Source organism: Schistocerca serialis, chromosome 3, assembly GCF_023864345.2.
Source record: "Schistocerca serialis cubense isolate TAMUIC-IGC-003099 chromosome 3, iqSchSeri2.2, whole genome shotgun sequence".
Classification (NCBI taxonomy): domain Eukaryota; kingdom Metazoa; phylum Arthropoda; class Insecta; order Orthoptera; family Acrididae; genus Schistocerca; species Schistocerca serialis.
Window position 1 is genome coordinate 914789120 of NC_064640.1, and position 15441 is coordinate 914804560.

The 15441-nt window shown below is 42.6% G+C and overlaps 1 protein-coding gene across 1 annotated transcript in view; it reads left to right on the forward strand.

Annotated features, from left to right (window-relative positions):
* Positions 1-6229: 6229 nt before the first annotated feature.
* The window catches only part of LOC126471319 (uncharacterized), a 42727-nt gene continuing 33515 nt past the window's right edge, over positions 6230-15441 (forward strand). Inside the window, exon 1 of the mRNA XM_050099441.1 lies at positions 6230-6331. Within this exon, the coding sequence (XP_049955398.1) occupies positions 6230-6331 (102 nt within the window). The remainder of the gene's footprint in view (positions 6332-15441) is intronic.

A 15441-nucleotide genomic window follows, 5' to 3' on the forward strand; every position in this document is an offset into this window, starting at 1 on the left:
TTTTGTGTTATTGAGTACGGCAGAAGTGAATCGACGACAGTTGTTCAGCGTGCATTTCGAACGAAGTATGGTGTTAAACCTCCTGATAGGTGGTGTATTAAACGTTGGTATAAACAGTTTACAGAGAATGGGCGTTTGTGCAAAGGGAAAAGTTCTGGACGGCCGAGAACGAGTGATGAAAATGTAGCACGCATCCAGCAAGCATTTGTTCGCAGCCCAGGAAAATCGACTCGCAGAGCTAGCAGAGAGCTGCAAATTCCACAATCAACTGTATGGAGAGTCCTACGAAAAAGGTTAGTTATGAAACCTGAACATCAACTACCCGAGGCGATGGATCGGCCGCCAGGCAGCCCGTGACAGAGCACTTCATCACTGGCCTCCAAGAAGCCCTGATCTTACCCCCTGCGATTTTTTCTTTTGGGGGTATGTTAAGGATATGGTGTTTCGGCCACCTCTCCCAACCACCATTGATGATTTGAAACGAGAAATAACAGCAGCTATCCAAACTGTTACGCCTGATATGCTACAGAGAGTGTGGAACGAGTTGGAGTATCGGGTTGATATTGCTCGAGTGTCTGGAGGGGGCCATATTGAACATCTCTGAACTTGTTTTTGAGTGAAAAAAAAACCTTTTTAAATACTCTTTGTAATGATGTATATCAGAAGGTTATATTATGTTTCTTTCATTAAATACACATTTTTAAAGTTGTGGTATTCTTTTTGAATCACCCTACACAACGTGATCACACTTCGATTTTATATTGCGCAAATTTTGTTGCTGTTGAAGCTGAACTCTCGTACCGGGTCGAATTCGTTATTGGCCGTTGGTACGGTAAGCCCGTGAATGTGTAACTTACCTCGCTGGAATCATCTCCACAGGCAGCCAGGACATAAGGCCATCCATGTGGGCAACTCAGTGAAAAGTATCCTGTGTTGAACATAGCATGTAAATTCTAGTATTCCTTGCCATTTTCGAAATTCTTAGTCTTCATATTACTTTATTCGACGACCAGTTAGCTGAGGGATAGTTGTGAGGGCGTGTTACTATTATAATTCTTAATTCAGTTACATGACACATTTACTTCTCAAATTTTCAGACGATTCTTTTAAAATACTGTATTTCTTTGGACTGCAATTTCTTGGAAGTTATGCAAAAGACGTGTTCTACGCACTATGAACAAATTATTGTTATTATTATCGTTATCATTATTACATTAAAATATTTCATATATTTGAATGCTGTTATTATAACGTAGTAGGGGAAAGAAACGGAAAGATGCCTAAAAAACACAACTCCATGGAGTCGCCAAGCCGCGCGGGATTAGCCGAGCGGTCTGTGGCGCTGCAGTCATGGACTGTGCGGCTGGTCCTGGCGGAGGTTCGAGTCCTCCCTCGGGCATGGGTGTGTGTGTTAGTCCTTAGGATAATTTAGGTTAAGTAGTGTGTAAGCTTAGGGACTGATGACCTTAGCAGTTAAGCCCCATAAGATTTCACACACATTTGAACATTTGGAGTCGCCAATCAATCAAGCCTAAAAAATAAGTCCGGGTAACAGAGCAACAAACATGGGACCCTACTGCGATGCAAAAGGCAACTGAAGCTGTGAAGAATGATAACATGCCTATTTCAGCAGCAGCAAAACAATTAAATATTCAACGTAATACGCTAAAACGAAGAGTCCTTGGGAAAAACAGAGACGCAGTTGGCAATAAAAAGATTATGGGCACCTAAGGTCAGTGTTCAGTGGAGAACACGAGCAAGAAAACCTCAATTACATTTTTGAAATGGAAAAGCGATTTTATGGAATTACGGTGAATGACCTGCGGCGATTAGGAGTCCAGTTGCCAGAATGTAACAAAATACCACATCGTTTCAACAAAAAGTCTGAAATGGAAGGAAAAAACTTGGTGGCGTTTTCAGACAACGGCATACTATTAGTCTTAGGAAGCCAGAATCCGCCTCTATGGCTAGAGCACAAGCGTTTAACTAGGTGAACGTAGACGAGTTTTTTGATATCCTTAAAACATTGTAAGATAAATGATCCTGCTTATCGTACTTAGAATGTAGATGAAACAGCTCTTCTGACAGTTCAGTCAAAGAACAGCAAAATCCCTAGTTAATCGTTGGTTTTCGTATTTACATCATTAGGAATAATTAATGCTTCTCATTTGTTGACCTTCTTGTACCAACAATGTATTGCAACACGTTTCTTTCTCATTTGTATTATTGTTCTCCTAATTATAATCAATGGTGAAATAAAAAATATAAGCTTGCACATTTTTGAACTACATAGTCTATTTGGGAGTGGTGGCAAAGGACTGGCCACTTTACCCCACTAGGTGGGGAAAATGGCTACTATGTACGCATTTAGAAAAACGTTTATGTATCCTGTAAAATATACTTACACGTTAGTTATGCCGGCCCCGGTGGTCTAGCGGTTCTAGGCGCTCAGTCCGGAACCGCGCGACTGCTACGGTCGCAGGTTCGAATCCTGCCTCGGGCATGGGTGTGTGTGGTGTTCTTAGATTAGGTAGGTTTAAGTAGTTCTAAGTTCTAGGGAACTGATGACTACAGATGTTAAGTCCCATAGTGTTCAGAGCCATTTGAACCATTTTTGAACGTTAGTTATCAATATTTGGTGTGATACCTCATAGTAAGTAGATTCGAGATGTATATGCCACAAGCTTTTGTTAACGGACATCATAACATGAAAATTCATTTTCACTTAGAGTAGCCACTTTACCCCACCTTCCCCTATTATCTGTCCGAGAAGATGAGACGAACACAAAAATTTTGTCGACATGAAGGCAACAAATATTAGACTGAGACTTATTGGAAGAGTAGGAGAAACTATAATTCACCCACGAAAGAGATCGCTTACAAAACCTTCATTCGGCTACGAGAGTGTGATGAAAAGTAAGGCCTCCAATTTCTTTATGTGAGAAGTCTAACAGCTTTTTAAATATAACAAACGTTATTAACACTCTACATTTTTATTCTTCATGTTTACATATTTGTTTCCTAGCATATTCATTCTGGCGACGAACACATTTCTCCTAACTGGACACCAATTTGTTGATACCGTCACTGTAGAACATTTGACATTGTTGACAAGGCCATAACCTCACATGAGCTTGAATCGCTGCATCACTATCGAAGTGAAGGTCTCGGAGGTGTTCTTTAAGTTTTGGAAACAGTTGAAAATCGGATGGGGCCAAGTCGGGACCTTATGGAGGATGGTCGATGGCAGTGAACTCAAGGCGCCCGATTGGTGCAGATGTCGCAGCGATCATGTGTGGTCTGGCACTGTGATGCTGAAGGAGAAGGTGCTTCATGTGTGGATGAACTCTTCGAATTCGAAACTCAATTACAACGCGCTGTTGCTCACGCACCGACATACACAGAAGGGCCAAAGAAACTGGTGCATCTGCCTAATATCGTGTAGGGCCCCCGCGGGAGGGTGGAGATCCCTTCTGAACAGCACGTTGCAAGGTGTCCCAGATATGCTCAATAATGTTCACGCCTGGGGAGTTTGGTGGCCAGCGGAAGTGTTTAAACTCAGAAGAGTGCTTCTGGAGCCATTCTGTAGCAATTCTGGACGTGTGGGTTGTCGCATTGTCCTGCTAGAACTGCCCAAGTTCGTCGGAATGCGCAATGGACATGAACGGATGCAGGCGATCAGACAGGATGCTTACGTTCGTGTCACCTGTCAGAGTCGTATCTAGACGTATCAGGGGTCCCATATCACTCCAACTGCACACGCCCCTCACCATTATAGAGCCTCCACCAGCTTGAACAGTCCACTGCTGACATGCAGGGTCCATGGATTCATAAGATTGTCTCCATACCCGCACACGTTCATCCGCTCGATACAATTTGAAACGAGACTCGTCCGACCAGGCAACATGTTTCCAGTCATCAACAGTCCAATGTCGGTGTTGACGGGCCTAGACGACGCGTAAAGCTTTATGTCGTGCAGTCTTCAAAGGTAGACGAGTGGGACTTCATCTCCAAAAGCCATATTAATGATGTTTCGTTGAGTGGTTCGCACGCTGATACTTGTTGATGGCCCAGGATTGAAATCTGCAGCAATTTGTGGAAAGGTCACGTTGAACGATTCTCTTCAGTCGTCGTTGGTCCCGTTCTTGGAGGATCTTCTTCCGGCCGCAGCGACGACGGAGATTTGATATTTTACCAGATTCCTGATTTTCACGGTACACTCGTAAAATGGTGGTACGAGAAAATCCCCACTTCATCGCTACCTCAGACATGCTCTCTTTCGCCGCCTATAATACAACGTTCAAATTCGCTTAAATCATAGTAACCTGCAATTGTAGCAGCAGTAACCGATCTAACAATTTCGCCAGACGCTTGTTGTCTTATATAGGCGTTCCCGACCGCAGCGCCGTATTCTCACTGTTTACATATCTCTGTATTTAAATACGCAGGCCTGTACCAGTTTCTTTGGCACTTCCGTGTATGTTTTTTTATATCCCAAAGATGATCTGATTTTGACCGAAATGGATAATCACAATCAAAATAAAGTGAACAGCTGTGTATTATATAATACTGTTCCCAAAATTCATGAAAGCTATCCAACACTACTCACATAAAATGTTTCTTACACTGCTGGCCATTAAAATTGCTACACCACGAAAATGACGTGCAACAGATGCGAAATTTAACCGACAGGAAGAAGATGCTGTGATATGCAAATGATTAGCATTCACACAAGGTTGGCGCCAGAGGCGACACCTACAACGTGCTAACATGAGGAAAGTTTCCAACCGATTTCTCATACACAAACAGCAGTTGACCGGCGTTGCCTGGTGAAACGTTGTTGTGATGCCTCGTGTAAGGAGGAGAAATGCGTACCATCTCGTTTCCGACTTTGATAAAGGTCGGATTGTAGCCTATTGCGATTGCGGTTTATCGTATCGCGACATTGGTGCCCGCGTTGGTCGAGATCCAATCACTGTTAGCAGAATATAGAATCGGTGGGTTCAGGAGGGTAATACGGAACGCCATGCTGAATCCCAACGGCCTCGTATCACGAGCAGTTGAGACGACAGACATGGCTATAACGGATCGTGCAGCCACGTCTCGATCCCTGAGTCAACAGATGGGGACGTTTGCAAGACAACAACCATCTGCACGAACAGTTCGACGACGTCTGCAATAGGATGGACTATAAGCTCGGAGACCATGGCTGCGGTTACTCTTGACGCTGCATCACAGACAGGAGCGCCTGCGATGGTGTACTCAACGACGAACCTGGGTGCACGAATGGCAAAACAGTGGACTTCACATTTCAGATGTGTTACGACCCGTGGCTCTACCCTTCATTCGATCCCTGCGAAACCCTACATTCCAGCAGGATAATGTACGACCGCATGTTGCAGGTCCTGTACGGGCGTTTCTGGATACAGAAAATGTTCGACTGCTGCCCTGGCCAGCATATTCTCCAGATCTCTCACCAATTGAAAGCGTCTGGTCAATGGTCGCCGAGCAACCGGCTCGTCACAGTACGCCAGTCACTACTCTTGATGAACTGTGGTATCGTGTTGAAGCTGCACGGGCAGCTGTACCTATACACGCCATCGAAGCTCTGTTTGACTCAATGCCCAGGCGTAACAAGGCCGTTATTACGGCCAGAGGTGGTTGTTCTGGGTACTGATTTCTCAGGATCTATGAACCCAAATTGCGTGAAAATGTAATCACATGTCAGTTCTAGTATAATATGTTTGTCCAATGAATACCTGTTTATCATCTGCATTTCTTCTTGGTGTAGCAATTTTAATAGCCAGTATCGTAAAAATATTACTTTCTTCAACATGACCAAGCCGATACAGTTCAGTAAACTGGGGCTTATACAAAAGAATGCCGACAGTTTTTCTTCCCGCGTATTAAGAGGAGAACCATAGACACAGTCAGACAGCTGACTAAATCTCTGTTTATCATATAAGTAACTCCGTTGTGTTGACGCAGCGTTTCGGGGCGTTTGCCGCGCGTCGTCTTCTGGTAATCGAAACGTTTCATCAAATTTAGTGAGAGTCTGCTAAGCGATTTACGACTGACGATGGTAGTTCCCTGCGCGCGGCTGGTATGGTCCCGCGAGAAGAGGAGCGCTGGCCATCCGGTGTGCGGACACACCGGTAGGTGCTGGACTCCTGAGGCCGCAGCAAGGCGCCAGCCTTGACTCTGTTTCGCGCAAGGTGACGAGAGTAAGATGGCGTCCCGCTATATAACGCAGTGGAGGACGTCGCCGGCGCAGTCTTGTGGTCGCAGTGATCCCGCGTCTTGCAGCGCGCCCCCTTCAGCCTTCAACACGGTGAGTCCACCTCGCGCTCATTCACTTCCCTCCTGTCGATTCGTCACTGGCACGAGTACCCTTCTCGGTTCATTGTTGACTGATTGTTGCGCTGTCATTATACAACGAGAAGTAACGCCAAGTGTATAACGCTAAGGACATAAGCGCTTGCTGTAAGTGGCAAACTCATAAGCTTGTATCTTATTAGGTAGAATTTCACCTCTTCAGGCGAAACTAGTTGCACTTATCAGCCAACTTGCGAGGCTTTTAAAATAAAGTTTCGAGTGTAGCAGTGTCTTTCACCAGGGCGCTGCGAACGTTATATACAATGTGGTACTATTGTACAGATTCGTTCCTCTTTTTACGGAAATTTGATGGTTTTTGTGAAGTTGATTACCATACTTGAAGGGTTATTTACAGTTTTGGAGTTAGAGTATTTTCATATTTCGTTTGTTTCCTAATTGTAGTATCAGTGTACTTATTGTACTATTAGATAACTCAGTAGTAAAATAACGTCATCCTGAGGTGCTCTTTTTCGTCAACCGTAATACATTTCGTTACAGTGAACACACATCCGTTAAACAGAGCTGCAAGGACCATAACTATAGATAGCGAAAAAATTATTTGCTATCCAATCTAATTGTTATATTTCATAAGCAATTGAAGATATCTAATTGAAGTTATCGGCTAATTAAAAGGGCAAATATTTTTTTGTATAACTAATACTCGTAATTTTTTATTTATCGATCTGTAGTTTAATATGACTTTTTTTTCAAGTGAAACAAGTTTCTTCTGTTTGAACGACACTGAGTGTGGCGTGGAAAGAATACTAAAATGATATAACTTCCACACAGTCTTGCCGGCCGGTGTGGCCGTGCGGTTCTAGGCGCTTCAGGCTGGAACCGCGTGACAGCTATGGTCGCAGGTTCGAACCCTGCCTCGGTCATGGATGTGTGTTATGTCCTTAGGTTAGTTAGGTTTAACTAGTTCTAAGTTCTAGAGGACTGATGACCTCAGACTGTGCTCAGAGGCATTTCAACCATTTTTCCCATCAGTCTTCACAATGAAACACTTCGCAAAACAGCCGGAAAGTGTGTAATTTTAAGGCTTAAGTCTACCAATATAGCGCTATGTAAACATAATTTAACAGGGCTGCACCGGCATACTTCGGCCTCGTTAGCAGCACATTTTCTATGGTTTTTTACGATAAGTTTTAGTACGAATGTTGACGTGAGCTTTAATCATTGTACTCGTATTTTCACGCGCTATGGAAGGTCGTTAAAAATACCTCGTTCCTTTAAACCACAAAGCTGCTTCTGCACTGGATGAGTAGAAGAAACTTTTTCACTGTTAGGTGAACAGAAAAATTCTTACCTCTTACGGTATATTGCGGATTAGAAGTATACGGAGTGTTAAAAAATGGCTCACGGTATAGTATGAGGATAGCTTGTTCTCAGCTTGTCCGCAGCTCGTGGTCGTGCGGTAGCGTTCTCGCTTTCCACGCCCAGTTCAAAATGAGCACTATGCGACTTAACTTCTGATGTCATCAGTCGCCTAGAACTTAGAACTAATTAAACCTAACTAACCTAAGGACATCACACACATCCATGTCCGAGGCAGGAATCGAACCTGCGACCGTAGCGGTCGCTCGGTTCCAGACTGTAGCGCCCAGAACCGCACGGCCACTCCGGCCGGCCCCACGCCCGGGTTCGATTCCCGGCGGGGTCAGATATTTTCTCTGCCTCGTGATGACGGGGTGTTGTGTGATGTCCTTAGGTTAGTTAGGTTTAAGTAGCTCTACGTTCTAGGGGACTGATGACCATAGATGTTAAGTCCCATAGTGCTCAGAGCCATTTGAACCATTTTTTGTTCTCAGCTGCCTCCAGAGCTCTTCATTGCAATAAAGCAGGAAACATTTTGCTGCAAAACCTTCGTCCGACGGATGAAGTTTCACTTTTCTCGAAATAACATCAACTTCAAGACATTATGAAGGTCGGTCGCCTGGTATTCAGTATCGGCCTGGGCTTCAAGTTGCAATGAATTTGAAGAACTGACGTTGTCGCACATAATACTCAATATCTATGTTACAGCAATGCGCTGCTGAGGCTTAGTAGTAACTGCTGAGAAATCTATGCTATACGGAATTAGATAAATACATTTGTTTACAACGCGGTCTCAGAAATAGTTTCGCTTAGGAGTTGCTCCTCCGCGGTCTGACAGCCCAAGAGCTGAAGCTGTGACAACAGTGAACTTCTGTTTTTAATTTTCCGCCTCTTGCTGGAGGGGAAAATTACTCCATCGGCTGTGGTTGGCAAGCGATGTAGTTACCGAGTGAAAGCTCACTGTCTCTCAAGCGTAATTAATAGCTTCATCAACAATCATTTTCGAAATTGCTTACCCACTCAAAGAGGGTGCGCATGATTTCCGGTTCCCGGGAGACTAAGAGAAGCAATAGGTTTAAAATACTGAAACGCTGTAGCGGGTGCACAGCGGGACCAATGCTTGGTAGCTCGTGAAGCGGGCAGCGTACACTTTGCGCAAGGCCCACTCTTGGTCAACTCGTAGGCAATGGAGCGTAACTTCTACCTCCGAGACGAAACTTTCAACCAATTTATGGAGCAGCGTGTTGCAAAATGAGGGCACCGTAACAGACTCACGACTGTCTCATATTCTCTGCTCCACAACTTATAATTGTGGCACGGAATGCTTACAGCACTCCACAGTGACAGTATTATGGGACAATTTACGAGCATAAGATGAAAAGTTCTCGGCCTGGTATGGAAAGACTTCATTTTTAACCAAAAACACATTTATTTGTTTTACTATTCACTTTTACGCCAATGTACCTAGACTAAAGTGCTTTCAGCAAGTAGATTCTATCCGTAAAGTGCGATTCCGAAAAGTTCGCAAATCATCTGTTTCCGATGCTATAACATCTTCACCCAGTTGGGCCTGAACCCTTGCTTGGTATTAGTCATTTATTCTTTTACTCTTTGCAAGTAATTCTATGAATAGAATTCCTTTCGCATCTAAAAACATTCTGTTCTTTTCGGCAGATTAAACCATTTCACCTTTGTTGTCGAAAAATTAGTTTTCACATTTGCTTTTGTTTAGCATACGACGCAAAGTCATGTCATAGTCCGTTCTTCGTGGTTTTTTTCTGATATGGCAATGAGCTTATTTATTTCGTACACCTTTAGTAGCTGATTGTCTAACACTACATTGTACAGATTTTCAGAGATGTCATATGTCGTTACACGTGGATCTTCACCCACAGAAACACAATCACGTATGCTTTCACCTACGCATTTCTTAGTTGCTGAAAACGAAGCAACAGACTCATATTGGAAAAATTTCCGTTGAAAATAAAACGACCAAAAGAAATAATTTTCCGACAGCGTAGTATTCCAATCATCCGTATGAGCGAAACACACTCATTACGATTGCTATAAAAACAGTATGAACAAAGTACTTTCACACATCAGTATGAAACATGACTTTCATTACTGAGCTGTATGCACCACCGTAATATGGTATTATTTGTATTATCAACGCCATCTCCGTAGTGGCTAAGAGCATTTCACTTTGTCCGTATATTCCACTTGTTTGCGAAGTGAAGGATCCCGGCATTGTAGGTTGTCCCGTGCAACTGGTTTCCTGATATGGTCGAACTATATGTCAAACGAAACCCTACGATTTATAACCGAGTGAAGCGACTGAATGCTTAAAACACTCGGCTTACATTGGGTATAAAACTCCGTTCACTGATCCTGATTTAGGAGTTCTATGTTTTCTCTAGGTCACTTGAAGCGAATGGTGAGATGGTTCCTTCCATAAGGCCAATGTGTGAGTTCGTCTGGATGCTCTCGCTGCTGACAGAACGTCAAACTCTGACGCAATTTCCTTGCTATAATTTATGAAGAATACTTTTTGTTATCTCTCTATCTTTAACGTTACTAAATTGTGCCAGTAACAGAAGTTCAGTCTGAGGCTACTTACCAAATTATCGGTGGGTCCTTGAGGAAATTGCCGAACAGTGGCGAGACAGCAAATACAACTACGTTTCGCCCTCTAGCATACAGTTGAATTCAGTAATAAAATCCGTGACACCGCAGAAAACACGAATTATATGATAATGTGATGTTAAAGATTAGAATGTGACTGAAGTTACTAAACACGCTTTTCCGAAGTTTCTTTTCAAAAGAAGACGAAGTGGATATTCCAAAATTCGAACGAATAACAACAACCAACATGAGATTTCTAGAAGGCTTTTGACACCGTTCCACACAAGCGACTTCTAATCAAATTGCGACTGGATTCGTGGTTTCCTGTCAGACAGGCCACAGTTTGTAGTAATTGGCGGTAAGTCATCGAGTGAATCAGAGGCAACATATGGCGTTCCCAAAGCAAGTGTTATAGGCCCTCTGCTCTTCCTGGTCTACATAAACGATTAGAAGACAATCTGAGCAGCTCTCTTAGATTGTTTGCAGATGATGTTGTCATTTACCGTCTTGTAAAGTCATCAGAGTACCAAAACCAAATGCAAAACGATTTAAACAAGATGTCTGTATGATGCGAAAGGTGGCAGTTAACTATAAAAGATTAAGTGTTGAGTCATTCACATAAGTACGAAAAGGAATCCGCTAAATTTCGGTTGGGTGATAAATCACACAAATCTATAGGCTGTGAATTCAACTAAATACTTAGGGATTACAATTACAAATAACTAAATTGGGAACCATTACATAAATAATGTTGTGGGGAAAGCGGACAAAGACTACGATTTATTTTCAGAACACTTAGAAGACCCAACAGATGTACTAAAGAATCTGCCTACGCTACGCTTGTCCGTCCTCTTCTGGAGTATTACAGCGCGTTGTGCGATGCGTATCAGATAGGATACACAGAGGCCACCGAAAAATTTCAAAGAAGGCCACCTCGTTTTGTATTGTCGCAAAATAGGGGAGAGAGTGCCACGGATATGATACCGAACTGGGATGCCAATCGTTAAATCAAATGCCTGTTTCGTAGCGGCAGTATCATCTCGTGAAATTTCAATAACCAACTTTCTCCTCCGAATGCGAAAATATTTCGCTGGCCCTCATCTTCCTAGATTAGCCATTGTAATAAGATAAGACAAATCAGAGCTTTCACGGAAATATTTAAGTGTTCGTTTTGCTCAGGCCCTTTTGGAGAGTGGAACGGTAGAGAAATAGCTTGAAGACGGTTCGATGAATCCTCTGCCAGGCACTTAACTGCGAATTGCAGAGTCGTCATATAGATGCAGATAACACAAGATAATTTTTCTCTTAATAGGCGATGACACAAAATTTTCTGATTACTCATCCTCTGTAGCATCTCTTCTTGACAACTAATTTGTTCACAAAGAATCAAATGTTTTGAAACGCGAATGTAGCTGCAGATCAAAGACTGCTTTTATGTATGAGCGATATCTCTCTCTCTCTCTTGCTTTTGTGTTAAAATGATTAATTAGGAAATGGAAACCCGTAAACTGGCCTACCTTAGGGAGAGGATATTGATAGATACCAGTACACTCATTGCAAGTAGAGCAGCAGCGCGTGGTAGCCGCGCGGTCTCAGGCGCCTTGCCACGGTTCGCTATGCCCCCCTCGTCGGAGGTTCGAGTCCTCCCTCGGGCATGGGTGTGTGTGTGTGTGTGCGTTGTCCTTAATGTAAGTTAGATTAAGTAGTGTGTAAGACTAGGGACCCATGACCTCAGCAGTTTGGTCCCATAGGAACTTACCACAAATTTCCAATTGCAAGTAGAGCGATTATTTAACAGACGTTATCCTCGGCGCTAAGGCTTTCAGAACTATCACAGGAACAATGATAATTCCAACAGTGGAATAAGTCCATCTGTTCCAGTGTCTTGGTAGAAAGATTTATCTATGACAGAACAGGTATTAAGCCTATCCTTGAACATTTTCACTAGTTTTCCGTTGTGCAGGTTTCGATGGTCGCGTTTACAGGCTAATCCCGTCTTCCAAACAGTAGTCACACTGGCAAATTTTAGTTTACGTAACCGCGCGGGAAATCCGTTCACTTACCGTTACCACTGCTCTGCAGGGCCGGTCTACAAGCTGGTCGGCATTGAGCGGAATGTTCTTGTTTTTTTGTGCTGCTACTACTGGTTTCGTTGTCCGTCTCACTGGACGGCGAATACCAGCCGTGCTTTTTACTTTACGTTACCTCCGGAATCTAGGAGACTGAGACCATGATCTAAATGTAAACAACAGCAAGACATGTTCAGCATAAGAGTCAACCTGAACATTATTTGAGTTTAGTTTTTTCGTGCATTTCGACACCTTATTACATTTTAAACGCTGTTTCTAGAGCAGTAGCTAATAAGTATCTAATTATTATAGATATTAAGGAGAATAGATTTTTCATTGCGGAATAGTGTAGTGTCTTTCCAGAATCTTATCTTGCTCGGAAGAGTCGACAAACATACTTATCGTATAATGCATGCCATCTTCTCTCCAAAACAGGTGGTGGTGGAGGTCAGTATGTTTTTGATACTAGTAACGACAACTTTCTGCTCTGGTTTCAACAAATCTGGATATGGATCACCCATGACATCTATCGAAGAATCACAGAATCGGAAAACTGCTGGAAGTGTAGATCAGTGTTGATAGATGCGGAATCCTCTTGAAAACTTCTCAAAATAAATCGAGATTGAAACCTCAGAGTTACAGGAAACTTACCTCTCTCCACTTACCATTTCTCTTGTTGCTCTCCTTCTAACTTTGTTCCGTTTGGCTGTGTGTCTGGTAACGTTCAACAGCACGCGGGACCTCATAACTGTGCATATCTCTGGTGAAATATTTCTGTGAAATAGATGCTTTAGAATGGTACCTAAACCCATGACACACTGGAGGTATATCTCCATACTGATTTTTACGTGTATACACTAATACTCATGGCGTATAATGTGACTGATTTATTGATCTTTTGAATGATTCCGACTACCTTGAGCTACTGATTTATCCACGCACTGTATACCCAGACAAATTTCTTTACTGTTGACTGTAGACCGTATAATAAGACAGAAATAAGGATTTTTTTCGGAGCAAAGAAGCAATCTCATACTGTTGGATATCGAAATTCCTGAGCTAAATTTCTTTACTGTTGACTGTAGACCGTAAAATAAGACAGAAATAAGGATTTTTTTCGGAGCAAAGAAGCAATCTCATACTGTTGGATATCGAAATTCCTGAGCTATCCATCTGTTAAAATTACAAGATTGTTTATGGATTTACATGACATAAATGTAACGATATAGATGATGGGAAGTACTTCCGCTAATAATAAAATTACTGTTTTATACTGTGGTCGCGAAAGTTAAACTCGAGATGAATTTAGGATTGCTGTAGTTTCGTCCACCTGTCGCCGACACTAGACACAACTTAATTTTTCTCTTCACAATATTCCAACTGTGCAACATACATAACGTTTTGGATACGCTGTAAATCAACCTTCACTTTAACTGGATATAATATTTTTTATTCCTCTCAGCATCCTTGCGTGAGACTAACATAAATCATATGAAAGCTAAGTGAAGGTTTAGATCCTGATAATGTAAATGTATAATAGTAAGGGAGTCTTATGGGCCTGGAAAACATACTCTGGACCAGTGCTCTTTGGCCCTACTTAACAATAACGGGAATAAAAATTAGAAACGTATAGTCGCATTAATTAGTTATTTTAAACAAGAGACAGTGAGATATGGTATCCCGCACAGTAGGACTCACCTCTTTACAACAATTTGCTTGAAACACTCTTCCGAGGATGATGCAGTTACTCACCAAAATTTTATGCAACTACAACATAATTACTAACGTCTGAATTTGTATTATACCGTCAGTTCCGGCCGAATATCGGGCAGTACTTTTACCGTACTAATAATATACTTACATAAGTAACAATCAAAATGGTCACTACTTCTTTGTTCCTTTTCATTTGTTACAGTGTTCATACAACCAAAATTACTGTTGAAACTCAGTTATGAATCTGAAGTTGAACATTTCAGGATGTACCTAAACACGAAATTAGAAGTAAATTTTTGTCTACTGTTCCCCAGTTTCACATCCAGTAAAGTCTTTGTTTCGTAGCCCTCCTCTCACATGTTCCAGAAGAGAGAAACTGTATCCCGAAATGTCAACTATGGAGCGATTTTCATTTAACGGTCTGTTACCTCCATTCTCGACACCTTTCTGTCTTTATGTTTCTAGACTCTTCCACCGTCCTTCAGAAAACTTTCTAAATTTAATTTTCTGACTTTTCCCTTTTAGGGTTGACAGCAAAGCCATTATCAGCGTACTATCACCGTCCCATTTTATTCAGGAATGGAGACAGTAATCATCTACGACGCTAGTGAAGCATTCGTACTTGGAAAAATGCAGGAACCCCGCGGAATAACCAAGCCAAGCGGATTTAAATCTGCCCCCTCTCGATTATGATTGCAGAATTTTACCAATACGACCCTACTTGTCGTCCCATAAAGTAAATCTTCTTTTCCCGTTTTTCCTCCTCTGGTGTTTAGTCAGGGCGAGAACGTCACTAAAAATAACCAATATACTCTTGCGGCGGACGCTTCAAGAAAGGTGTTGAACTTCGCCAACAGCCTTCGAAGTTGTCAGAGCCCACGTTGCAAAAGGAGTCAAGAGACAAACTAATTCCTCCAACGTTAACTCACCGGATAAAGTATTATCAACCTCCTTAAAAGAACACTGAAACAGTACCAGGCGATCATGAGACTGGCGTAAATCATGGAAGTGAATTAGTATGTACACTGCTCAGCCAGAACATTATTACCACCAACCTACTATCGATATAAACATGTCCAGGCGATAGCAGCGTCACCTGGCGAGGAATGACTGCTACTCATACACCTGTATGGTGCATGCAGAATCAGTGAGTGTGCTGTCCGTGTGTAGAACGGGGAAGGCGTGCGTTCGATCTGAGTTTAATCGAGGGCAGATTGTAATGGCCCGGAGTCTCGGCACGAGCATTTCGGAAATTGCACGACTTGTCGGGTGCTTGAGGAGTGGCGGGTGAGTGTCTTCAACACGTGGCGTAACCAAGGAGAAACCACGTCCAGATGTCGTGGGG